Genomic DNA, 26,119 nt, shown 5'->3' with positions numbered 1-26,119 from the left:
TTACAGTGCTGGTGCTTACGTTGCTTGTGATTTGTTTCCCGATGAGAAACATGTAAATGACATCAATCTGATGATGCAGCTCAGGAAGGAATTTTTTTGAGATGGGGCATTTAGACTTGGGAGCAGCTTTTGGAGTTCTGTGAAGAAATGAGCAGGATCAGAAAGGTGCAGGAAGGTACAGGAAGTACCCTTGAAGGGCAAGGCACAAGGCTGGATGAAAATCACCGCTGCTGAAAGGAAGGCGGGCCTCACTGCTTACAGCATGGCTTTGGGAATGGAGAGGTACAGCTGTTACTGTCCGTTCTGTAACATTGCAGACAGGTTTTAAGGCTGTATTTCTAAGTGCCTGCCTTCCATTTTACAAGTGCAGTTTGTGTCTTTAGAAAGCAGACATGCATCCCTTAATCTACAATTACATTGCTTTCTACTCTGTACAATGGGAATAATGCTATTTTCTTCTGTTGGTAAGATATTAAACCAATTAATTGTCCTATATGGTCTTAAACCTAGATTGGTAAGAGTTGATTGATTTTCTGAGCAAATAGTGAACTGCCTCTGCTTTTCTAAGCCAAATGCAGTTTCCAGTTTGTTCCAAATCATCATCTTACACTTTTGTGCAACTACATTTTAGGCGAATGCCACAACCGTTGTAGCAACCACAGCACAGCTGGTTGGTAATCTCCTAAAATGCAGTTAGGATAAATGCTTGGCCAGCTCTAGGAGCTACAGCTTGGAAATTGTGGTGGTGTGTATGTGTTAACCAATTCTCAGTCCTTATTGTTGAGATGCAATGGTTCTGACACTTGATTTTTTTCTCCTTCAAAAACAAGACTTATCTACACAGGAAGAAAAGAGAAAGAAATTCAGGAAATCCTCAGCTAGTTACTAGTGTGCCCTTACATTCCTAAGAACTATTTTGAGGTTTTCTCTTAGGAATAGCTAGAACTTGTCGAGCTGGGAAAGACTTCTTGGAACAGATTTTTGGTTTTGTCTTTTCTACATGAGTGCTGCTTGTTGATGTTGGAAGAGCTACTGTTAGCTGATTGGTGATTGAGAGAACACAAGGCAAAAGTCAGTCCTTGAAAATCAGCTTCTCCACAGTATTTTGGAAAAATCTGCAGCAAGCTGCTGGATTTGTAGAATGAACAATTGGCTCTCCTTGGTTCTGAGGTGTCTCTGACTTTCTTTTGGATGTTGCTAGCTGCAGATTTTATATAACTCAAGAAATATCGACTTCTGCCCTGGGTGAGGAGTAGACAGATGCTCTTCATTCTGTCTCAGTATTGCCTCGGGCACTTCACATAGTTTTGAGATGTGCAGTATCTCAATTAATTGGAAGCTGTAGGTGTCAAAGGACTTGTTTCAATGAAATATCTTGTCCTAAGGGTTACCAGGTGCAGACCAATTAGCATCCTGCAGGAATCAAGGCTGCTACCAGTGTATCTGAGATGAGCCTTTGGAGTTTTCGGGCAGGGTTCAGATTGAGAACAGCGCATTCTGCTGTGGTCCTGGGACAGTCACAGCATTTCTCATATATGTGCTTTGTTCTTCCATGGGGGAAAAATAGACTCATGTGAACTCCTTCATTTTGCAAAGCAGTTGAGGTGGATTTTCTTCAGTCATATGTGGAAACACTTCTGTGGGGTAAGAGGCTTTACACAACATCTGCAGATGCTGCTTATATATTTTAAAAGCAATATTGAGAGGATGCGCTGAAGGAATGAATGGAATCACCAGCATCTGCTTTAGCTTGACACCGCACCACTTGTTACCTCTTAGAAATGACAGGAAAATGCAAAGAACTTTCATCCCAAATGAAGTATGTAAGCATGTAAGGCTTCATGAAGCCTTGTGACATGGTGCAGAAAAGGGTGTGTATTTTATAGGTGATTGCATTTGCTCCCTAATCAGTAGTTTTTTCCCCATTTGGACCAGAGGCCTGTCGATCTATGGAAGGTGTTTTCCCTATTAATTGGAACAAAGAAAAGTGGAGTGCAATAGGGTCTGAGGCAGCATTGCACACATGTAAGTTAAATTATAGGTTTCTCTCATTATTTTTTTGTGTGTGAACAACATTTCTGCTGTTCTTTTTGTCTATATGCCGTATTTGGTTTAATGGAGAAATGAGACAAGAAAATGTATTCTTTTTTGGAGGCTGGGTACTAATGCAGTAATATTAAAGACAGGCACATTGTTGTCAGCCAGTTTGCATATTTATTTACTTTTACAAATGGTTGGCTTGGAGTCAGCAGTTAATGGAATGAGAATGATGTTCCTGCACAGATCATTTCCTGAGAAACATTTTCAATTACAAACATATCTCTGCTTTTCTTTCCTCATTTGTTATGTCTTGGAGAATAAATGGAGAGTAGCATTTACAACTTAAGGTTTATGTTCTGAAGACAATTTTAACAATGATCCCAACATAAAAAGGCCCCTTTGTAGTTGCAGACATATGTTTATGATGTTTTGTGCTGTGAATATTGAATTTCTGGTGGACGCTGTGTCACACTCTGCAAACTTGTAAACATCTATAAATCCATTGGATCATTTTAGTACCATGTGTAATGCAGATTTATTGTCTTTTGTGTGGATTTCTTTTTGTTCTGGAGTTAAAGCTGAGCTGCCAAAATCCATATTGGATGAATTATGTATGCAAGAAAATTAGGCAGTACCATTTTAGATTAATATTTTCTTTTCCCTTTGTGGACTTATAAGATGCACACACACGAGCGTTAGAAAATAGCATTTTGGATAGCCCAGAAAGCAATTGCATAAGTTTGCTTGAATAAACAGAATCATTCTGTTAAAGCTTAAACTTGGAGTTTTTGAAAAGAGTTTCCCTGTCTGTTTTTCTCTCTCTTGACCATCTTAGGTAATTTGTTGGATCTCTTCTCACATTTGCCAATACAAACTCAGTTACTCTACTGGAATTAAATCAGGGGATAAAAGTGGAGTATGTTGTGAGGGAATAGCAAGTGGGTATGAAAGCAAGGCATCAAGGTCATGAGCCTTCATCAGAAACTTGCCCCCTGGAAAGAGAATATGAAACCAAACCCAATTCATCTAAATTTGGCTGAACCATAACTGAGCAGATATCTCTGTCTGTACAAGAGCCACAAAGGCATTTCCCATTAGAAATCATGCTGTTTCCAAACGGATGATAATTTCTGACTGCATAAACGTATGTAGCATATGTGTGCATGTTTGAGCGTGAGTATATATACAGATATCCAGTGCTACTCTGGCAACATGATGTCTGCGGCTGGCCTTCCACGTGGTGCTTGTTCCAGGAAAAAGTAGCTGAAGATAGAGACAGTGCATATAAACCCACTGTCTGCCATCGTAGTTTACAATACGAGGTAGTCTGACTTGCTATTTGAAGCCTATACTCCTGGAGTCATATGAATGTCAACAAGCCTCAGCTTCAAAAAAAATAAAGCTCTTTAAGAATGGCAGATAAGACATAGAATGGACAACTTTTGTATTAAAAAAAAAAAAAAAAAGCAATTAAAAAACTGCAAAAACATGCGAGTGTGTCTACACATATATACATATAGTTATGTAGCTGTATATATTTAAATCTCTCCTCCCCTTTTTTTTTAAGAAGTATTATGTCACTGTGCTCCTCCAGCACTAGTGTTCAACTCTAGGTAATCACAACCTCCAGAATCAATCCCTTCCTGTTGTAGCCCTGGAGTAACCTAGGTTTACAAGTACGGAATCAATTATCTAGAAAGACATGTCTGAAGCACTGGTAGGAGAGACCATTTAACACTACATCTTACCATATTTATTTTATGATTCTTTGGGCAGATATGCTGAAGTACATGTAAACCACAGCATGCATTGGGCAATGTGACATTCTGGAGCTCAGTTAAATAATAAGATGTGTTTTATTCAAATCAGGATAACAGTAAGCCATGAATACTAAGCAGGGCAGCAAAAAGCCTTCAGCACACAAAATAAAGGAGTAAAAAAAAACAAATGAAACTCTAATAAATACAGCATGGAGCAACAGGCTGCATGTACTAGAGGAATTAAGCCAATTTAAACCGTATGGGCAGTACTCCACTTTCAGATGTGCTCAGCTTCCAAGGGTTTCAATGGCAGTTGGAAACATGCATCAAAGGGCAGCGTCTGGCTCGAAGAACCCACGCTGGATTTGATAGCATAGGTTTATGACCTTGTAATCCTAGAGCATCTAAAACAGTAAGAACTTAAAATAGCTGCCGTAGTTGCTGTTGATAAAAGCTCATGGGCTCCCTTGCTGAAGGGCCAAGTTTGGTGCTGGCGTGACACGAGGAAGTCTGTTGACAGCTGATAGCAGTGGAGTTGTGCTTGATTACATCACAGTGAATTTGGCGCGTGGAACCTCATCACAAATCCGAGGAGAGAAGCGTCCATTTCTTATCCAGAGGTGAAATGGAGACTTGCACACTGCTAGTCCACAGAGATTTCTCTGGGCCTTGCGTAATCCCTTGCTTTAGATGAACATTCACCCCTCGGTTCCACTCGGCATCCTTGCTCCCTTCTGGGCATTTATGCTGCAAGGCTCAGAGAGATCTTGCTGTACTCTAAGTCACTCCTCGAAGTATCGTGGAAAATGAGGTGATTTTACATTAATTTCAGCTGCTGCAAAAACCGTCCCAAACCTGTGTGCTTTGTATTAAATTACTAAATTAAGTGGTTTTCAGGAAGAGTAATTAAAACAAATTAATGAAGGGTAGCAGAAAAGTAGGTTCCTCTGCTGAAACTGTGGTATGCTAACTGGTAACCTCAGTCACATTTTTGTGGTTCCTCTGTAAGCACCTAAGTGTGTAATAGTGGTTTGTCATGGAAATTTTTTGATGGAAATTCTTAGAAAGCGTGGTCGTGTTACTTAATACATTTTCTCTCTCATTACGTACAACTTGATATAGTGCATATGTTCTTACATCCTCCTTTTAGTTGTGCTCTTCATCTGTGGTAAATCATTTCAGTTCGGAGAAGGAAATGAAAAAGGTGCTCTGGGAGCAAGGGTTACTCCCTCATGTTTTCTGCTCATAGGGGACAGGAGGCAGGAACCAGCTGGCTTAGAAGGGCTTGTATTTACTGTGCTCACTGTTGGGCTGAATGTGGAAAAAAAGCTTTCTGCCCAGGAACCCTTGTGTGGAAGTCCTTTGTGGACTAAGTATTTCAGAATAGAAAGATTTCCACTCGGAAGTTTTCTATGCACTGATGTTTTTATGTCTGTAACAATTTGGAACCAAAATGAAAAAAAAAAAATCAAAGAGGTTAAGAAAAGCAACAAAGATTTTCTCCAAGGAGTGCTAGCAGTTCCAAAAATTGCCATTAAGTGTAAACAGTTCCTGAGATTGTACATACTAGCCCAAATTCATCCTGCTACAACTGCTCAGAACTCTACAGAGTTACACAAGGGATGAATTTAGTCCATTGCTCTCAGCCTTCAGTTTTGTAGGCTGCACAACAACCTAGGGGACTGTTATTGTCAACGTGATTTTATTACTCCTTACAGCTGCTTATGTTAGTAATTTAGAGGTGCACAGGCAGGGTGAGTGTGTTTTAATATCGAAAGTGGTGAATTTTTCAAAGTTATTTTTTGTTCTATTCCAAGTAATAAGCATTCAAATAGCCATTCCTGCCATGAATCTTACACAAATGCCTGAATGTAGCTACACAGACTCTTGAAATGTGCATAGGCATTTCATCTAGCAGAGCACAAAACATTTCACAGGGCTTAGAAAAGCTGGAAAGTTTTAAGTACTGTTATCACACCAACTAATTATCACAATGTTCATGTGAAATCTAGCTGTACTTATTGCACACAAGATGTTATGTTAGAGAGGTAAATCCATTTTCCAAAAGCTAACGTATAGGGCAGTAATTGGACCAGGGACAAAACATAGGACGTCTGTCATTGCTTTCTACTTCTCTGTTTTCTCCAAACCTATTTTCTTTTTTAGTCTTCCTATTGTTTTTCACATCCCTCACCACATTCAGTTCTGCCTGTGCCTTGTCTTTCCTCATTCCATGTCTGCAAGTCCAGACGGCATCCCTGTGTTCTTCCCAGGTGACATGGCCTTGTTTCCAGAGCTTGTATTCACCTTTCTTTGCCCTCAGCTATCCAGCAGGTCCTTGCCGAGCCATGCCGGTTTCCTACCTCCTCTGTCTGCTTTCTTATTCAGAGGGACGGAGAGCTCTTGTGCTCTCAGGAAGGCATCCTTGAAGAGTAGACAGCTCTCCTCAACATTTTTGTTTTTAAAGACAGCATCACAGGGGATCTTGGCCAGCAGTCCTTTGAACAGCTTAAATTTCACTCTTCCAAAGTTCAGGGTCCTGACGCCACTCTTTGTCAGGCCCACAAACCTCGAGATCACGAACTCAACCTTTCAGTCCAATACCTGGACCAGAAAGTTATCATCAGTGGATTCCAGGAGCCTCCTGGACCTCTTGCAGCTCGCTGTGTGGTCTTTCCAACAGATATCCTGATGGTTGAAGTTCCCCATCAGTACGAGAGCCCGTGAGCACGATGCCTCCTGTATCTGAAGCAAGAAAACCTCGTCAACAGTCTCCTCTTGATCAAATAGCTTGTAGTATATGCCTATCAGCAGCTGGCCTTTGTTAGTCCTGTCCCTAATTCTAACCCACAGGCTCTCAACCTGTTCCTGGATGTTTCTTAGAGGAAGCTACTCACAATCAGTACATAGAGGGCAACTCCCCCACCCTTCCTACCTCACCTATCCCTTCTAAAGAGCCGTTACCCCTCAGTGGTGGTATTCCAGTTATGGAAGTCATCCCACCATGTTTCCATGATAGCAACAAGGTCATAACTTTCCAAGTGCATCACGGTTTCCGACTCGTCCTGCTTATTTCCCAGGCTGCGTGCATTGGTATAAAGGCACTTCAGCTGGATTTTCTGTCTCACCGCCTTTATAGAGGATCTAAGATCCCCTAGAACAGCAGCATCCCACCATGGCCGTGCCCCTAGTCCATCCCTTTATATTCCACCGTCTTCACCCATCAAGTTTGGTACGAACCCTCAGACGACCCACTCAACCCCAGCGGCCCTCGTTTTTTCCCCTTCCCCCTTCATACCTAGTTTAAAGACCTTTCAATGAGTCCCGCCAGATCCTCGGCTAAGATCCTCTTACCCCTTGGAGACAGGCTACTTCCATCTGCAGCCATTATGCCAGGTGCCGAGTAAATTGCCCCGTGGTCAAAAAAACCAAAATTCCCATGTTTGCACCAACTTCTAAGCCATTTATTTATGAGGTGGGTTTCTTGGATCCTCTGCTATTTTTGACAGTTGTGGAGTTGTCCAAAATACGAGTTTTTTATTTACTTTCTCATTACCATGTCCAGCTTCTTTTCCAACCAACGTCCGGACTCCACATTCAAGGTGGTACTATTGAGGATTCATTATCTTCCCCCTGCATCCTGCTGCTGTGGTTTCTGCAAAACAAAGCCCAAGGACACAGGCCAGAAGCATCCTGCAGCCTGCTCCAGCTGGTCTCTGACCTGAGCAATGGAAGGAGCTGTGTCCTGGAGCACCATGCTGCCACTGTACCTTCAGTCCTAAACAGTTAGTTGGTCTGGCAGCTCCTGTGTGGATATATGGCCAGACCTGGCTATTCTAAAGGAGCTAAACTTGAAGCATCTTCAGAGCAAGGGTGACATAGCTGACAGCAATGGTCATTTCCCTTGGGTGAAATGGTTCATCAGTTTTAAAGTGTTGGGACCATTAAAATGTGAGTGAGCCTCTTAAAATTTGAGGACAGCGGGCCTTATCCTGAAAAAGCTTTGAAGAAATTACATTGATTCCACTACCATTAGCTGTGCTGCTCAAATGAGTGAAGATTTGTTGGCTGTGCTTCCCATTTTTGTTAGCTATACTTTATTGCTGTAATTACACCCAGTGGCTTATCTAATAGACTCATGTTCTCATAAGGAAATTAATACAATTAATACTACTTTTAGCAAGAGTGAAAAAGCAAGTAAAATTGAATTGAATTTGACCAAGCTCTTCTTTTTTTATTTCCTAGTATCTGAATTACAGGAAGAAGGAATGAATGCCATTAACTTGCCTCTCAGTCCGATTCCATTCGAACTAGACCCTGAGGACACTATGCTAGGTAATTCACAACGATTTTACATCTCAACATAAAAGCTTAATGTAAAATAAAGTGTCATGCCTGTAATTGTTTCTGATGTCTTTCTTTTAAACCTTCCAGAGGAAAATGAAGTCCGAACAATGGTCGATCCAAATTCGAGAAATGACCCAAAATTACAAGAACTAATGAAGGTAATGAAAAGCATGCAAACACTTTCAAGAAAATGAAACAATTTTTAATGCTATCCCCGCATCTTTCATTTGAAAGCTTCAGAGCTCTGTTTATATATTAATTAAGCGAAACCACATGGTGCATACATACATGAACCAGACAGGTTAATTTTTGCTGTAGGTGTGGCACAGAGATTAACAATTTGGATTAAACTCCTGAGTCCCGATTCTGGGTCCTATCCCACCCTCTCAATGTAAAATCATACTGGCTTCCCTCATAGTCTTTGTGATTCTTAGGATAAGAATTTCAGCAAGAAGTTTCTTTAGAATCAACTTCAATACCTTTTAATTCACGACAAAAATGTTAAGATACTACTGACATCAAATGACAGGTTTCACTTCAGAGAGCAACGTGTCAGTTATCTGTTTGTCCAGACCTTGTGGTGCATTAACTCAGTCACCTTAGACATGTGCTTCCTGAATCCTTCCTGTTTTCATCTGATAGTATTTCAGGCTGATTGTACTTGAAATTCAAGCATTGCAGCTTTGGTATTCTTTCTGCTCGGTATTTTCAACATTGTACAAAATGGCATATGTTTTAAATTGCAAATGAATAGTGTATAATTCTGCCCAAATTTGTGTTTCCCATATAGGTATTAATAGACTGGATTAATGATGTGTTGGTAGGAGAGAGGATTATTGTGAAAGACTTGGCTGAAGACCTGTACGATGGACAAGTACTGCAGAAATTATTTGGTAAGATAAAATTTATGTACACATGTTGGGTCACTCAGTAAGTGGTTCACTTGTTCCTACTTGGGAGCCTTGGTGTCATCTTACATTTATGCCACTAAGTGATATAAAAATAGCATTGTATTATGAGACCCTTGAGCAAAAGCCTGTATGCACAGTCCTCATAGCTACAGTGCAATGTATGGTGCTCTGTAGTTGATGAGAACAGCATAAAGTCTACCTGGGGTGCTAGAGGGTGCTGGGTTTCTTGTCTTGGCAGCAGAATTCACTCCAATTGAATTTATTATCTGCATATGTGCTGTACAAACTTAACAGTGTTAGAAGTGGAAAGTAAGTTTAAAAGCAAGGGTATTTTCAGTACAATGGTGGATGTTTTTAATCTGGGCTGGTTCCATACTGTAGTTTAGTCACATCTTGGAGTTCCTCTGGAAAGCTGGAATTTCTTTCTGATTTGATGTCTGGCTCTTAACATTACTGAGGTAATGATACCCAGTGGACTGCAAACTGAACTTCAGCTAAGAAACAGATAGAGAAAAGAAACTGCTAATACAGAGCTGGCATGTCTTTTTTAACTGTTGGCTTGGAAGCCACTTTCTTAGTTATTACAGCTCATAAAACCTCCAGTAAATTTCTTTTCAGTATCTTAAATGAATCCTGAAACATTATGTGAGCACTTCTAATAAAGAGTACACAGACTATTCCCTTCTTTGAATGGTTAAGCTATTGAATATATTGTGGTGGAATGGATATGACCCAGATAGAGCAACTTGATTCTTATGGGCAGGCCTCCAGTGACTTCACCCAAACCCCAAAAAAATGCAAATCAGAGACAGCCTGAGTCTAAATATGTGTACAGTGATCTGACATTTATTGATTTCAGTGGAATCTTTTCCATTATCTTTGGTTCCTTGCGGATTGAGTCTGTGCTAAGAGTCTGATTTTGTGAGGCTATGCTCAGACTGATTCCTGTGGAGGCGTGAGAAACTCATGGAGATAGCAACTTTTCAGGCAGAACTCATAAGCTGGTAGACTCACTTTATTTGGGAAGATACACAATTGACTTCAGCTGAGAACAAGACCAGCTTTTACCAAACTTGATAACATATTCTTTTGCAAAAGAAAATTGATAGGTGATCAAGCATTCTGTCTCTGATGTTGTTACAAGGAAGCTTTTATTGCTGAATTTTCTTCACTTCATAATTAATGGTTGTGAGGTTCCTGGCAGTTTTACAGAACATTATTGTTATCTTTTATAGCAATAATAATGGAGGTTGTTTCTCTTCTTGTGTCTCTGTTAAATCTATGGAGCAGTGTGCTGGTCCTCCTGAGACAGGGCAAACATCCCACACGTTTTTTTCTTCTCTGTGTATAAATGAGTTATGCATTTCCTCATTGCACATCTGTCTTCAGTTAATTTCATGCTCACACTTTCGGTAGTTTAATGGAGATACTACTTTTCAACTGATCTGTCTAAACCATTACACACTACTGTGTAGATCCAGTTCACACCAGACTTTTATCCAGACTTAAATTGATCTTGCTTACATCTGTTTAAGGCAAACTATGCTGAGTTGATATAAGTACTGATTATTTACAAACCAAGCCATAAAATAATTTAAAATCTACTGCAAATTTCAAAGGGCTGTGATTTCACAGAAATAAATTGCCCAATGTTCTTGTTGCTTTCATGCCTCCAGAAATACTTGCTCACATTTATTGGGTGCATCTTCCACCTCGGTGAATATGGTGCCACTTCACTTCTATCGCGTCTGGGCCAGGAAAATTTTTAAATCTCTTGAATCAGAGGGAGAAGCCACGAGGTTTTCACTGATGAAACTAATCTTGAAGTTGGTATCTATCTCTCCTAGGTGTGCTGGTCTGGTGTGCAAGCCACTTACCTCTCAATCTGATGGGATTTGCAACAAATTCTTATTAGCCTGTAGTGTGGTTATCTTTACAAGTTCAGAAAGGCAGAGGAGAGTGGTTCTGTACATAAATAATTTTTAAACTAGAAGTCTGATACCTGTTGAACATTTCTCTGGCTGCATGCGATGTGGAGTTCACTGGCTCTTTTTTCTTCACTTTAGAGAAACTTGAAAGTGAGAAGCTGAATGTTGCTGAAGTTACTCAGTCTGAAATTGCTCAGAAACAGAAGCTACAGACAGTGCTTGAGAAGATCAATGAAACACTTAAGCTCCCGCCAAGAAGCATTAAGTGGAATGTTGACTGTAAGTTGTTTGTTTTCTGTGCTGTTCCCATTCGTTGACAGCTGAGAGTTTGTAGTTTCTATCTGGAATTCTTAAATACCTGATGCTAAAAGAAAGCTGAAACCTGGTATTTATGGTAGGAGCTATTCTTCAGTAGGAGGTAAGGGAAAGGGAGAACACATGCAGTACACTCTGCTCTCTTTCCTTCTGCTCAGCCTCCAATTTAAACTTTCTTTTAAGGGAAATACCTTATTTCTGCTCTTAACTCCATCTGCATACCACCTTAAGTTTTCTGTTACTAACTTGGTTTCTTGAAAGGGGCGGGTGAGTGCGTGAGTGCTGAGGAAGAGGTAGATCCAGATCTACTGCATTTGTATAAAATGTACGGCTTATTTATTGATATTTTTGGTTGTTTAGGACAAAATCTGAGCTACTGCTTTTGATTACAAAACTCTCTTCCATATTAGTGCTCACAATACTACTACTATACTACTAACTCACTATATTAGTGCTATACCGTTCCCATTCCATTGCATTTTAAATGAACTTAGGAGTATCTACATAGAAATGATTAACACAATGTATATGTGTTGCAGAAAGCAGGTTATCAACAGTGTTGGAAAATTAAGCCCCTTAATCTTTTTAAGTTTTCACCCTAGTAAACACCTGGATCAGCATGTAGCTGTTTCCTATACTTGTCTTGAGCTGAACTGTTTTGAATATGAACACATATTCTAGTCACAACCACACTTTGATAGGGAAAGAAAGGGCTCCAGGGAGGAGGACTGAACATTTGACTTTCCCCTTTGTGTCTTTCCTTTGAGTTTCCTGTCCTCTCTCCAGCCTTCCTCTCCGGTTTGGGGCTTTTTTTTTTTCTTTTCTTCCATTTTCTCTTATACAGCTCAATACAAGGTGTTTGGAGCAGCCCGCTGATTTCACTTCTAGTTTTAAACTAAAGTTTTACATGTGTTTTAGAGCTGAAGATAGACTGCAGCAGCTGTAGCCAGCTGTAGCACATATCGATTATAGGCAGGCAGACGTCTTGTAGCATTCTGCTGAAGCACTTCATCCCTTACCACTAGCACCCCAGCAGAATTTGATAGTGATATCACATTTTATATGTATGGTAGGTGGTGAAATCTCTGCTGCATAATTGAGGCTTGTGCTGGAAGATAACAAATAGTATGTGAGTGAATCTGATCTTGCCTTAAAATGAAGTAATGGTTATTTCATACATAAAATAGTTAAGTTCACTGTACTGTAGCTATCAAAAGTTGTTTTGGAATACTACTCTGGGGAAGACTATAAGTGCAAAAAAAAAAAAAAAGAGGCGTGTGAAAGAGTAATAAGAATTAGAATTAAGATTCATTTTGATGTCAGTGGATTGATACCTGATGAAAAATTTCCTACAGTACAGCTTTTGATATCTTGTAAGTCATGTTAGTGTTAACTACCCATATGAAACCTGCTGTGAAAAAGTTTCAAATAACAAGAACTGTAACAACTTCATGGAGGAATGTTTGAGTCATTGAGTTTAGTAAGTTATTGCTTAGGGCTTCGGCCAAAACAGGCTCGTTTATTATCCTGCAGACTTTGTGACACTTAAAAATGAATAAGTGCATGTTATGAATACAAAAATATCTTTCTGATAGCCCATCAATTCTTATTGAAGTAAAGGGAATAAAAGGAAAGTCAAGGAGAATGTGTAGGCATCACTGAAGCAGTCGTACATGAAATCTGGTTTTGGATTAGCTTTAGATTTCCGTCTACACTAGTCTATGGCATCCAGACATGTAAACTGATGCTTTGGTGCTGACAAATACTACTGACTGGTTTGCATTCACATGACTTTCTGAGCAGGAAAAAAAATAAAGGAAAGTTTCCTTAAAAGTGCCCCTGACTCCAGGTGGGAAGAGGAAGAGAGCCCCATAATCCCTGCATCCTAAAGAGTAAAGATACGTGCTCTAGTAACGTTACATTTTGTAACTTGTGCTTTTAATATCTATTTCAGCCGTTCATGCTAAAAGTCTCGTAGCAATACTTCATCTTCTGGTTGCATTATCGCAGTACTTTCGAGCACCAATCAGACTTCCAGATCATGTGTCCATTCAGGTTGTTGTTGTGCAGGTAAGAGAGGTGTTAAACAGCTCCTTGCAGTATGGGGAAATTGAGTGAGGGGTTTTTACTTCGAAAAAAACATCTAGAGTTTCTGTTTGGGCATGCATGTGTATGGTCTCTTTGGCTGACAAGAATCACACGTGCATCTTCCCTGCTGACATTGCTTCAACCACAGAAAGGCAGAAGTGCTTTCCCAGATTGAATTGTGGCTCAGAATGTCATGTTTTGAAGTGGCCAGGCTCTGACATTAAAAATACATGAAGCGCTATTATTGTTGGAATGCATTTACTTATCACACAATATGATCTCTTGAATATCTATTTTTCCCATTTTTTGGCAATATTCTCACTTGTGTAGAGATTCAAATCTTTCTTGGCGCTGAATGATGAATTGTCACTGTTTATTACTTTTAGATTCATGTGAGGTGACTAAATATTCTTTTTCAGCATTGTGCATGCTAATTTAGTCTGATTACAGTGTTGGCTTTTTCATAAGCATGCAAAAAAAGCCCATCAACTAAATCTTTTGTGTCAGTCAGTCTTCTTATTAGAGCCACATCCATCCAAACTCCTTATGTTATTCTGTTTACTATTTTGGTTTCAGTTGGGCTTGTGCTTGCTCTATCTTGTTTGGCCTCTTCCCATTTAATTTGCTTTTCTTTTCCTCCAGCTAACTTTGTCTTTGATTTTCACACCATAATTGTCACGATTTGTGTTTAAACTAATGTAATGCTGAACAGTCAGCTGCAATGCGCCGTTTCTCAAGTATTGCTTTCTGAAAATACGTGTCAAATTTGAGAAAGTAACTCCTCTATTTTCAGGATTCACATCAGACAGGTTTTGTAATTTAGGGGGGAATCTGAAGGAGAATTTCTGGTGGATGCATCAGTGATGCATTCGCTGTCAGATTCTACTTGGTGGTCAGATTCTACAGATCATTGGATGGCAGTGAAGCTCAGGAAATATGCAGTTATGCATTTAAGGCTTTAGAGGAACATAATTCTCAAACATTTTCCTTTAGATATTATAAACATATTTATCATCCTGGTTTATCTCAGAGTTCTAATAAAAACAACTTAAGGCAGCAAAAGTGTAGCAGCCAGGGCATCTTTGGGATAAGAAACTAAAAAAGAACATTGTAGTCCTTAAATAAAGAACCAGATCTTGCATTCTGCTGTCACTCTGTATGTCCAGACCAAACTCCCATTGAAATCGATGGACATAATTCTCCTCTTGTTTAATAGGCTAATGTAGTTCAACAGCAAATCCACTGAAGTCAGTAGAGATAAACCAATTTAAAAACAATAAGTAGTGGGAGAATCTGGCTGAGTGCTTTGCCTCTTAGCTACACAGCGGTAGCTCAGGCGCCAGCAGATTGCAGAGAGAGCAGTTGCACCAAAATAACTTGGAGCAGTTGCACCAAAATAAGTTATGTTGCTGAAGATTTCACCCTGCAGACCCAGTCCTTGATGAAAGCCAATCAGTGGAACTCCAAGGCTATGTTGATTCCTATTAACAGAGGATGGTGGCCATTATTCTTACTTGTTTTTGTTTGAGACATTTCTCATTTCTATTTTATGGAGGGTTTTTTATTTTTTTAAGTCCACTTTTCATATCCTTTGGGATTGGTTCTGTGTTTTTCATCACCATGTATCCTTTGAACTCAATGAAAATTTTAATCAGCAATCAGCAGAATGTAAGGCATAATTTGATGTTCAGGCTTGTATGCCTGATGTGCTAAACCCTCATACGTTCTGTAAAGTAAGGTCATGCCTAGGGAAGCTCAGCAGACTCTGTTAGCTGATTGTAAATTCAACTGTATACAATTGATAAAGGGAGTAGGAGAAAAAAAGGAAGACTATCTTAATTCAGTTATTATTTCATTAGGTTTAGAAATGCACCAAGTGTGAGGGTTGTGTTGGCTGGATGAAGCTTAGAAATAGAAAGATATTTCTGAAACAAAAACCCTGCTCACATCCAACAGGTAATCAGCACAGTTCTTACAAAAGCTTCTGTTTCCTTTGGCTGTTCTTTAAAAAAAAACTGTTAGCAATGAGACTGCTATGAAATATGTGTGCTAAGCTGATTTATGAAAAATTGGTATTTGGATCTTTTGTAGCTATTTTGTTATATTGCTTTTCTTTCCTTCTAGACTGATAGAATGAATAACTCTGAACAAAGCCCAGGCTTTGTTTGCTCTTGTCTACTGAAACAACTGAGAGAATTTGTGGAGAGCTGGATCTTGCTGTCTTTTTTACTTTTCTTTAATCAGTTAATTAGTTATGCCATCCTTGAATGGTTAAATGACAGATTATGTAAGTGAGAGATTGTAAGAATGCACTTGTTGCAGTCGGGGCAACAAAGCAGCTAGCCATCACTTACAGAAAACATATTATGTACAGCTGATGCAAAGATAGATGAAGAGATCCTTTACCTAGTTTTCAGGTGTTTTTTATTTGTTTGCTCTACATTCAGCTACCAAATTCAGACAATATGTAAGTAGGAAGATCTTGGCCTTTAATGGGGTCTTTCAGCTGGGAGGGAGCAAAATGCTAAGTCTATCCAAATAAAGTTTTTCAAGTATCCAACAGATGCATCTCATATTTAGGCAACCTTGAAACTCCATTAATGTTAGTAATTATTTTTATTTTTTTTTTATCAACAATAGAATCAAAATGCAGAATTCCTATTCATATTAACACTAGTTATCAAAAACTGAAATATGTTTTCTGTTAATATTAAAGAAGGCTTTAGGTCATGTTGCACATTTGCAGAGGGAAAGCAAAGTATTAGAAGCCATTTTCTTCCCTATATAAGCAGACAGGGCACTGAGAAGTACAGTTGCCATTACTGTGGCACTCAGTCACAGGAGAGTAGAGTGATGGGGCTTTTGCTCCAAAACACATCATTGGCACATCAGAATCATCATCAGGAGGAAATAGAAAAATTCCTTTCACCCTGCATCAAAGGAAAAAAAAACACAAACCAGAGTGTAATTCTAATTTGAGCTAGATTGTAACTTTGACTTCAAATGCTTATTGTCTGCACAACCTGGAGGTGAATATAGTCCTAAATGATGCAGTTCTTCTTCAGACTTTCAAGATAGATGATGGAAGGGATAGGGATCTCAGCAGCTGATCTGTGTCTCCTCTTTCAGTCTGTAATACACTGGACTCCACTTTGTTTTTATGTTTGAAGTTCCTCCTTAAAAGTGTTTTAACCATATGCAAGAGATTTAGTAACAGAGCTTTAAAAAATGTGAAGGAAACCCCCTGAAACTGTATCACCTATCTAGAAGGACAATTAAAGTTATTCAAAGTACCAGTCTGAAGTGACTGAGGGTGTGCTGTGTGTGGCTTTCTTGCAAACCTGGCCAAATCCTCAGCTCGTCATTAACCCAGGGCTGCCTCTGGTTGGGGCAGGTATTATCTTTTCCAAAGCAGGGAAGAGCAGTAGCTCCAGTTTACATGCCATGAAGGATTTTTCCAAATTGTTATGCTCCTTTTCTTTTTTTCACATAGAAGACAAGTCTGGGACCAGCATAAATTTATTTTTCTTATTTCCTTGTATGGCAAGGAGTGAAGAATCATGAATAATTGCCTAATGTCTAGACTTTACATGCAGTCGTCAGCAGTTGCCTGGCTTTTCTTTCTGTATTGCAAAATTTTGCTAATTTCAGTGAATAGAATTAACAGAAAGAACACAAAGAGAAGCAAAACATATGCGTGGTATGTATGCCACTACCAGATGACTGTAGTCAGCATCCTGGAACCAGTGTGAAATTTTTTCAACTACTTCATTTTCCAACTGACTCAAATTGCTACCATTTGAGTTGGCTTCTGCCATTTTGTGCACAGCTTCTAGACAAGGAGTTCTAAACACCATGTATGAAGGGCTTCTCACATCAGAAGAGCATTGGAGCGAAAGCGTATATTAACACAGTGATGACTGGGTTCTGGAGCACGCTGTAAGTGGATTATCCTCCATTTTGGTTTTCCATCACAAGCAAATAGAGCCTTTTGTGTGACAAGTAGTCAGGAAAAGAAAAGACCGAGGTGAAAAAACGAAGTGCATGAGCAAGGCAGAAAGAACAGGTAGCTTAAGAGCAAGATTTTGCCAAAGACGAAGCATGGGCACCATCTGCCAATGTATTCATTGACATATAAGGTTTAATTCAACTCACTAAGATATAAATCTACTAAAGTACTTACACATGCGCTTAAGTGTTTCAAATATCTCGCTGAATTGGGGCTGTTAAAAGAAAAGTGAGTTAAGAACAATGAAGAAAAGAAATACTTCCTTCTACAGGTGGAGTTTCAAGTTTCTTGTTACTGTACAAGAGAGTTTTCTGAAATAATTCCAAGGTGAAATAATATATTACTGGAAGTTTGCTTTAAAAAAAAAAGCAGTTCTTATTTTGTAGATTTCTTACCTGATGGCACTTGTAGATCACAACTACGTTTTTACTGTACCCTATACATTAAGATGTCCTTCTTTATTTCTTCCAGAAACGAGAAGGAATCCTCCAGTCTCGACAAGTCCAAGAGGAAATAACTGGTAACACTGAGTATGTCAACACCGCTTTTGCCAGCAGTTCAGTAATTGAACACAGATGCGTCTCAGAAATTCAAGCATTTGCTGATATTTAGATTTTGGTATTGGGGTCCAGGGAAGATGATGCATCAGTCAGTAATTGTATTTTAGCCTTTGCAAGGGCTGCAGACATGTATCTAAAAATACAAAAGGGTGTGGAAATACTGGGGAAGAGCTGGGGAACTAAAAGCAGGAGACCAAGAGAATAGAGAAGAGTGAAGATATTCAAAACTTCTGTATTTTCTATTTATTGCTATTTACTTCTATAGTTCTTGTTTTTCTTACTTATTATTGTATTCAAAAGGCCTTCAAACATACAAAAATATGTCTCCTTTCATATTAGTATTTATTTGATAAAGGAGAACTAGATTCTTTGGAATGCAATATGACTTTTATTTTTTGAGCCACTTGGACTTTGGGGATGTGAAAAATGATATTGTTAGTCTCTCTGTATGTGTCATCTCACCAAGCAGTTCATAGCAGAAAACTTATTCCAAACCAACAGAAAATAGTAGAAGAATATCTACGTTCCTAATAGATTGGAGAGAATTCAGACTGATGACTTTTTATTAAACTTTAGATTTATTTACGCACAATATTTATTTGAGATTGCAACTTATTAAGAATGTAGTCCAAGCATTGTCCTGGCTGGAGTTGTATTGCAGGTGTTGTGATAAATGCATTTGAGGCAAAGGGAAAGTTTTTCACAAAATCAGCATGAAAACGTCATCTTTACTGAGGCAAGGTATGTTGATTTGGTCGTTCAGCAGTAGGAAATCTGAGAACTGGCCTTCCTATGAGACTTCTGTGAATCCAGGAGATCTTATGCTGATTTACTCCAGACTAATCCAAAGTCTCAGCTGGAATAACTTGATGAGGATTTTCTTAATCCCATGAATTTCCTCCAGTTTTCACCAAGATGAAGATCTGACCACATACACAGTTTTATTTTGCAGTACAACGTCTGCAAGTGGATTACACATTTAACTGCTTTTTTTTGTTTTGTTCTGTTTTGTTTTCCATAGGGCATTTTCAGGAAGACATGGTAAGTTCATATGATTGCTATCTTCTTATGTCATCCAAAGAATACATCAGTTCTGGAATGAGTGGTCTCTTTGATTAATCTGCAAGGAAATGGAGGATTTCTAATTGACTTGGCAAATAGCTATCTGCCACAGACTGTTCTGACAGTTAACAAAGGGGGAAAAGCATGAAAATCAATGTGACCATCTTTAAAACACATTTCAGTACTTCTCAGCTCGTGCTAGATTGCAGATGCTTTACGGTTTAGCCTCTAGAACATTATTGAAACAATATTAATGATCATAAGCTCCCAGCATAATATGAAATGATATCTTATGATAAATTCACTGGTGAACATGTTGGTATTCTTGTATCTATTACCTACTTAACACTTTAATGACTTAGGGTCATTCTTCAGCGTATTTCTGTGCCAGTAAGTCTCATGGTTAGTACTTAGACTGGCCAAATGGCTGGCCAGCACAACACAGCCATCTGAGGAGCTTAGATGGACACCCACCAAGAATTCAACATTTATTTCTTATTTCTCAGTCGTTGCCTTACTGCTGAGTTATAGACTGGAGGCATGACATTTTCCCATGATATCTGAGAGCAGCCTTACTTCCTATAAGTCTGCCTTCTGCAAATGCCTTTGGATTTACTCTTAGCATTTTTTTGAGGAATACAAATGCAACTTTTTGTTGGGTCATTCTCTATCACTCGTGTGGTTGTCCAAATGGCAATTGGTCTTTTTCTTTTTTTGGTTTTTTTTTTTTCCTTCAGAAGGTAACCACAGTGCTGTTGTAGTCATTTTACTTTAGGTTGCCTGTCCTAAATTGCATCTCAGATTAGTCCAAGAACATCTATTCAAAAGAGTTCTTTACAGCTGTGTAGCTGTAAGCTTGCCTGAGGTGGTTAATAACACAGCAGTCAGCTGAGCAATATATGCATATTGTGGTCCCTGGGGAAAATTGTCCTCTGTAGTAACTCCAGATGTAAAGTCGTATTCTTCTGAACAAAATAAGTTGGTTACTTTAGCTCCCTGCTCCCTGTGTAAAGTTCAATGCATAAATATTCTACTCTTTGCTCATTTTTTGAAAAACAGGGTTATTAAGCAGTCCAAATTGTATTTGAAAATAGTGCTTTCTCTAAATAATAGAGAATAAATTACAAGCAGCCTGAAGCAAGAGGGAAATATGCAAAATATTTAGTACTTGGAATACAAAGAGACTATACTGAAACATTTTATTGATTCCGTTGTCTTAAACAAGTGTGTGCTTAATCAAGTGTTTATCCTGTATTTGGACAAGTGCTTCGAAGTATGTTAACATCTCTGAATGTTTTTCAGAAAGAGATGCATTTGACACGCTGTTTGACCATGCTCCAGACAAGCTCAGCGTAGTAAAGAAGGTTGGAAGGATTCTATTTTAATAAGTACAGCATGTGTCTACATGCTCGTGTGTGTTTATGTAGTGTGTGCATATGTATATAATATAAAATAGACATCATTTGCATACATTAAATACAATTAAACTTGTTTTGCTGAAAACAAAAATAGAAATTCATTATTATAATGTTTCTTTTTGATAGTATTTAGCAACATTAACTTAAATTTGGAACACAAAAAGAGATGAAGTTCTCAAAGTTTCCATCAAAAGGAAGTTCTCACAAAGTATATGTTGATTAAAACCCAGCTGGGTTGATCGAGTTTACTGACACCCAAAAAGTATGCAATTGACAACTGCCAGTAGCCTGCCCTGGAGGATTTGGGCTCCTGTCAGATTCGAGTGAAGTCCAATTTACCCACTTCCCTACAGTCTGCCACAAGATATTTTTTTGAAGCCGTTGCATTGTAACAGTGAATTTTTTATTCATATATATCGTGTTTATTTTATTTCAGTTTATCATTCTTTAAAAAAAAGAAATTAAAAATCCCATTATTCAGTTTTAAAACCTAAAAAAAAACAATTATACTGCAGTCTCCTTGCTCTTACAAGTTCTACTCTGAGTAGAGTACGTACTCTGTGTCTGGAGCAGGTGCCCTACTGAATAGACCTTCACTAAACTGTTTTCACGTTTCAGACTCTCATCACATTTGTGAACAAGCATCTCAACAAATTGAATTTGGAGGTCACTGAACTGGAGACCCAGGTAGGTTTTTATAGCTTTTGTTGAAGGAGAGGGTCATTTGCACTGTGTAATGCACCGTGCCCCCAGCTTTATACAGGAATATAACTGAATTGTTATTGATCAGGCTCTGAGATGTTATTTCAGTGGGAAACCCTTCAGTTTTAAATATATTCATATGAGGAAAACCCTCACCAGTTAAGCGGAGAAATCATAAGGGCAGCAACAGTTTTGTACTTGAATTAGCATAAAAATTAGTTAGCAGATGCTACCTCTTGGGTGCTGCTAAGTGCTGTAAGAAGAACCTGTGCCTGTTTTCATCAGGAGAGGCTCTGTCTGCTTGGTTTGAAACAGTTTCAAGATGAACAGTTGTTTCCTGCCTACCTTTACACTAGCAAGTAATCTCATGGGATTACAATGGCTCTATTCAGCGAGATGAATTCTTGAGACAGAAGCTGCTCAAGTGTATAGGCAGCTGTACAGTTGAGCTGCAGGCTTGATTGCACCACAGAAATAATGTGGTCCATGGTCTTCTTTTCCTGTTCTCAGATGCTAAATTAGCTAGAAAGAAGCTAAAAGAAAAGCTTTGTTCTGTGGTTTTAAAAAATCCCTATATGAACAATTGCAGCAGGAGGTCAGACAGGAAGGAGGCTACCCACACCAGAAAAAAACTGGTGTCTTCACAACAGGCTTTATTTAATGTCTTGATGCGTGCTATTAAGAATTTCTGGTTTATTTGTATAACTTTCACTCTGATAGAGGTTTTTTAAAGGTAAAATTGAGTTTTAGATGAAAAGGGCTTTTAGAAAAGTGTTACTGTGCGTGCATATTGCATTGTTTAATTTTGGGGAAAAAAACATGTTATTCAAATGTGCCTGGAAACACCTTAAGCATATATCCAAAACAGTATTCCCTGAGGTGAGAGATTCTATTTCTATCAGCTGAAACAAAATAAGCTACCTCAGGAAGATAGAATGATAGAATCAATTACATTGGAAGGGCCCTTAGGATCAAAAAATGCCACCACTAAACCATGTCCCTTAGCACCACATCCTGATAAGTACCTCCAGGGAAGTTGACTCCTCCACTTCCCTGAGCAGGCTGTTCCAATACCTGGCCATCTTTTCTGTGTAAAAGCTCTTCCTGTTTATCCAATTGAAATCTCTCCAACACATCTTGGTGGAATTTCCTTGTGACTTATCACTTGTCACCTGAGAAAAGAGACTGGCACCCACCTCGCTTACAGTCTCCCTTCAGTTTGCTTCTGGTATCTCAGAGTTTATGGTAGACTTAATGCCACAGGGTTACGAGTGAGATGCCTTGAACAGAGTCTCATGAATGTTACTATTTTTTAGATAGAGATGAGTGTATAACGTGGAAATTTTAATTCTTTATTCCTTTGTTTCCTTCAACATACTGAACTTCAGTGCAATCATCAGTGCACCTTCATTCTGCTTTTTCTCTGCTCGGAGAGCGTATGCTATTTAATAGCTTGAAAGGTGGTGGTTCTGATTTCCTGCAACTAGCAGAGTAGAAAACAAAGACACAGGTCAAAGTTGCTGACCATTGCTTTCTACAGAAACTTTATTCTGTGCATGTATTCAGAAAAAATACTGAGAAGTGTCTTTTTTTACAGTTTGCAGATGGTGTGTACTTAGTCCTGCTAATGGGTCTCCTAGAAGGCTATTTTGTTCCTCTCCACAGCTTTTTCTTGACTCCTGATAGTTTTGAACAAAAGGTAATGAGATTTTGTTTTTCTCTTAAAAACAAAACAGAACAGAAACCACCTAAGCAAACATATCTATCATTTTAGGGATGGTACTGACTTTTCTGTATAGGTTCAATGTTGATCACTGAAAACCAAAGAGAACAGGGCAGAACTGGTAACCATTTCCAAGCATTTTTCAAAATCTCAGTGCTAATACTTATTCAGAATAAAAGGGAAAATTATATTAATGGTAGGGTGTCTAGCAAATATTAACTGATTTTGGCAACCATTGTGTGATGCTGTCATTGAGCCAGCCTTAGTGTTCATTAAAATTATACACAAATTGATGACAGGACTGATTTTTTTGAGCCCAACATCAAAGAATTTGACATTTCAAAAGTTTCATATTTTTTGAAAGCATGAAGATATCTATGTACTATCATTTTAAGACTAACCATTACCCTGATGTCTGTTGCTGTGTAAGCAATTCAGCTATCTAAGATGCACACTACATAAGCCATCATGTTCCAGTTTGTAAAGTTGGGGGACTGTTTTTTTCTATGTGTAATGTTAGTTCACGTGCTATTTTTCCATTACTTTTATATTTCTGAAACACTTTAACCACCCAGAAAAAAAACAGAAACAACAAAATAAAGGATTGTCTAGATTGATATATGGAGGTTTGATTTTTTTTTCCTTCACAGCATATAGATCTGCAGCTTTAAATGCATCTTGATTTGATCTTTTTTAGTATACTGTGTATAGATCATAACAACAACTGCCTGTATCATATTACTAGGTCCTCAATGTATCCTTCGCATTTGAGCTCATGCAAGATGGTGGATTGGAAAAACCAAAGCCTAGGCCAGAAGGTATCTATGTTACTTTTTATGGTGCACCTCTTTAAAAAAATTGTGTTAGATCCAGATCTCATAGGGTTTTGTTATAACTAAATAAAGGTTAAAATGTGAATGAGGTAGAGAAAGTCGAGGCACATTTTGAAGTGCTGAGGTGACTGAAGATGAAGGTTTTGTTGCTGACCTTAGCAGGACCAGGATTCCATTCCTCTTCACTTATATAAATGCAAGATTTAAATCCAGCTTTTCAGGCTGTATATAAGACCCTTGATTCCCTGTAGTATGAGGCACTCATATGGTTTCTGTTCTTGCCATGGAGGAGCTGGATATGCAGCTCTTCCCAATGGTGGCAGCTGGGTGCTGCAGGTTACCTACCACAATAATTAATGTATGTGTTTTCAAGATTCGGTCATTTCCTACCATAATACTGGATCATTATTTCCTCAGGAATGATAGAAACTGATGCTTCAACTTCTTGTATTAAGGACACTGGAGATTCTGACACAGTTAATCAATTTCTGCTCTGTTTTGCTCTTTTCTTCATCCCTCCTGACCTCCAAATTGTGACATCAGCAGGCACGTGCACAGAATTATGTCTGAGGACTGAACCTATGCTGCCCATGCATTTAATCTGCATCTACCCAGCCTACTTCATCACTTCTCTTGATTGCTTCACAATCATGCTTAACTGCAGCAGTGGAGACTGTGTCACAAACTTCTGTGTTTGAAACAGTCAAAGGGAGAAGAGGAAAATAGTGAAATCTAGAGATCCAAGTAAAACAGAGAATATCTGTGATCCCTTGTTCCTGTGGAGGTTTAAAATTCTTATGGCATTTAACTTTGGGGGTATTTATTGCTCCAGGGGACAGCTAATTTTTCCAGTATAAATCAAACCATGAGGATATTTCAGCATATATAAGACATTTCTTGTGCAATTATTGAAATGCTTAATATGAAACTTCCTGCCCAATGTGAATGGAAAAACACTTCTGTTTTATGTGTTGTTACATTGGGCACAATGCCCATACTTAAAATTTCCAGTGAGCAAAAGAGCATTGAAAAGAATTTTACCCCAAATGCATAGACTAAATACTCTTTAAATTCCTACACTGTTTCTTTGAGGTTCTTGGGGGGAAAAAAATGCTGAAAAGTGCTTCAGAATATGAAAAACATATTTAGTGGAAAAAAGAATGTGGCTAAGTAAATGAGTATGAAAACCAATGATTTTTATGGGGTCAACAGTTTATTTGGCTTGTTTGCGATATAATTGGAAGAGTATTAAAAAGCTTTCCATGACCTTTTACTTTAAAAATGGCCAGAACATTAATCTACTGAGTCTATAACAAATTCATTTGCAGTTTGAGCTTTTCAGGTTACTTCTTGAAACATGTAAATCAAAGCCAAACTTAAATTCCGCTTTTTGAAAATTGTAACCAGTAAAATGTTCTGCACGTCAAACACAATTAGCAATGGAAATAAATCTTTCTTTCTCAGGGAGCACTTTGCTTTTTACTGTGGGCCTTTCTCTGGAATTCTGTTCTGGTGATGGAATCATCTGGTAATTTTTCAAAGACTTGTGAAGAGATACAGAATGTATCTCTTCATTCATTTGAAGTTCTGTGTTAGGAAATGAAAGCGTTATGCAGCTTGCTTCTGGCATGAAAGAAGAAACTTCCTGTACTATGTGCAAACAGTACTACAAAGCATAATGTGATGTTGTGGGACAAAATGCCTTTCCTGTAGATTTTGTCATTTTTTCTTCATTTTGTAGCAAGCATTTTTTAATCTGATTTACTAAGAATCACAGAACGTTTTGGCCATGATTTCATGACCATGCATAATCTCATTGAGAAATGTAGGTTTGTCTGTTTTCAATCTTTATCCATGGATGTCATTTTGCCGTGTGGCTAATACGTAGGCTGCTCTAAAAGTAATGCCTCCTATTTATTCCCATGGAAGGTACAACACTTACAAAAAGCACAATAACACTATTGGACAGAGAAAATTTTCAGCTACAGTATGCTATTTTTCAACATAGTCACCACCATTACCTGTGTGTTTTTACCAGCAACAAATAACAGCCTGCGTGCTGCACTTGTAGAAGTCTGCACCAATTGAGATGACCCTCTGTCACCGCTGCTGAAATGCACCACCCACCACCTCTGTGTGCTCACTTCTGCTCTTTGGTCTCCGTACACATTCAGCAAGTATCGTTTGAATGTCAGTAGGTGAAGTTTTTTTCCCCTTCCGTGTCAGGCACCATTTTGTCAGAGTGCCCCTCTGCTGCCATCCATCACATGGCAACAGCATGTAACAGAATATTGGTGGAAAGGCTCAACCTCTACTGCTGTCCCACCAACGTCTGCCTCTGGCATTGTGGGTCAATGTAATAACATAGGATGCATTACTTTCAGAGCAGCCCTGGTATGTTTAGCCTTTCACAGCATGGTTTG

General features: G+C 38.7%; 1 protein-coding gene across 9 annotated transcripts in view; it reads left to right on the top strand.

The window, feature by feature from the left end:
- PARVA (parvin alpha) overlaps positions 1-26,119 on the top strand; it is a 64,245-nt gene that overhangs the window by 30,951 nt on the left and 7,175 nt on the right. For all 9 annotated transcript variants that reach the window (XM_031613853.2, XM_031613856.2, XM_031613857.2 and 6 more), the window contains 11 exons: positions 8,046-8,135; positions 8,235-8,305; positions 8,938-9,040; positions 11,125-11,265; positions 13,256-13,371; positions 17,870-17,928; positions 18,980-18,999; positions 20,323-20,384; positions 21,057-21,125; positions 22,738-22,839; positions 23,609-23,681. In XM_031613853.2, coding sequence (XP_031469713.1) covers positions 8,046-8,135; positions 8,235-8,305; positions 8,938-9,040; positions 11,125-11,265; positions 13,256-13,371; positions 17,870-17,928; positions 18,980-18,999; positions 20,323-20,384; positions 21,057-21,125; positions 22,738-22,839; positions 23,609-23,681 — 906 coding nt within the window. The remainder of the gene's footprint in view (positions 1-8,045; positions 8,136-8,234; positions 8,306-8,937; positions 9,041-11,124; positions 11,266-13,255; positions 13,372-17,869; positions 17,929-18,979; positions 19,000-20,322; positions 20,385-21,056; positions 21,126-22,737; positions 22,840-23,608; positions 23,682-26,119) is intronic.

The sequence above is a fragment of the Phasianus colchicus genome, chromosome 5, assembly GCF_987193195.1.
Source record: "Phasianus colchicus chromosome 5, bPhaCol1.hap1.1, whole genome shotgun sequence".
Lineage (NCBI taxonomy): Eukaryota > Metazoa > Chordata > Aves > Galliformes > Phasianidae > Phasianus > Phasianus colchicus.
Note: the sequence above shows the minus strand (reverse complement) of the source record. Positions and strands in the feature narration are given on the sequence as shown.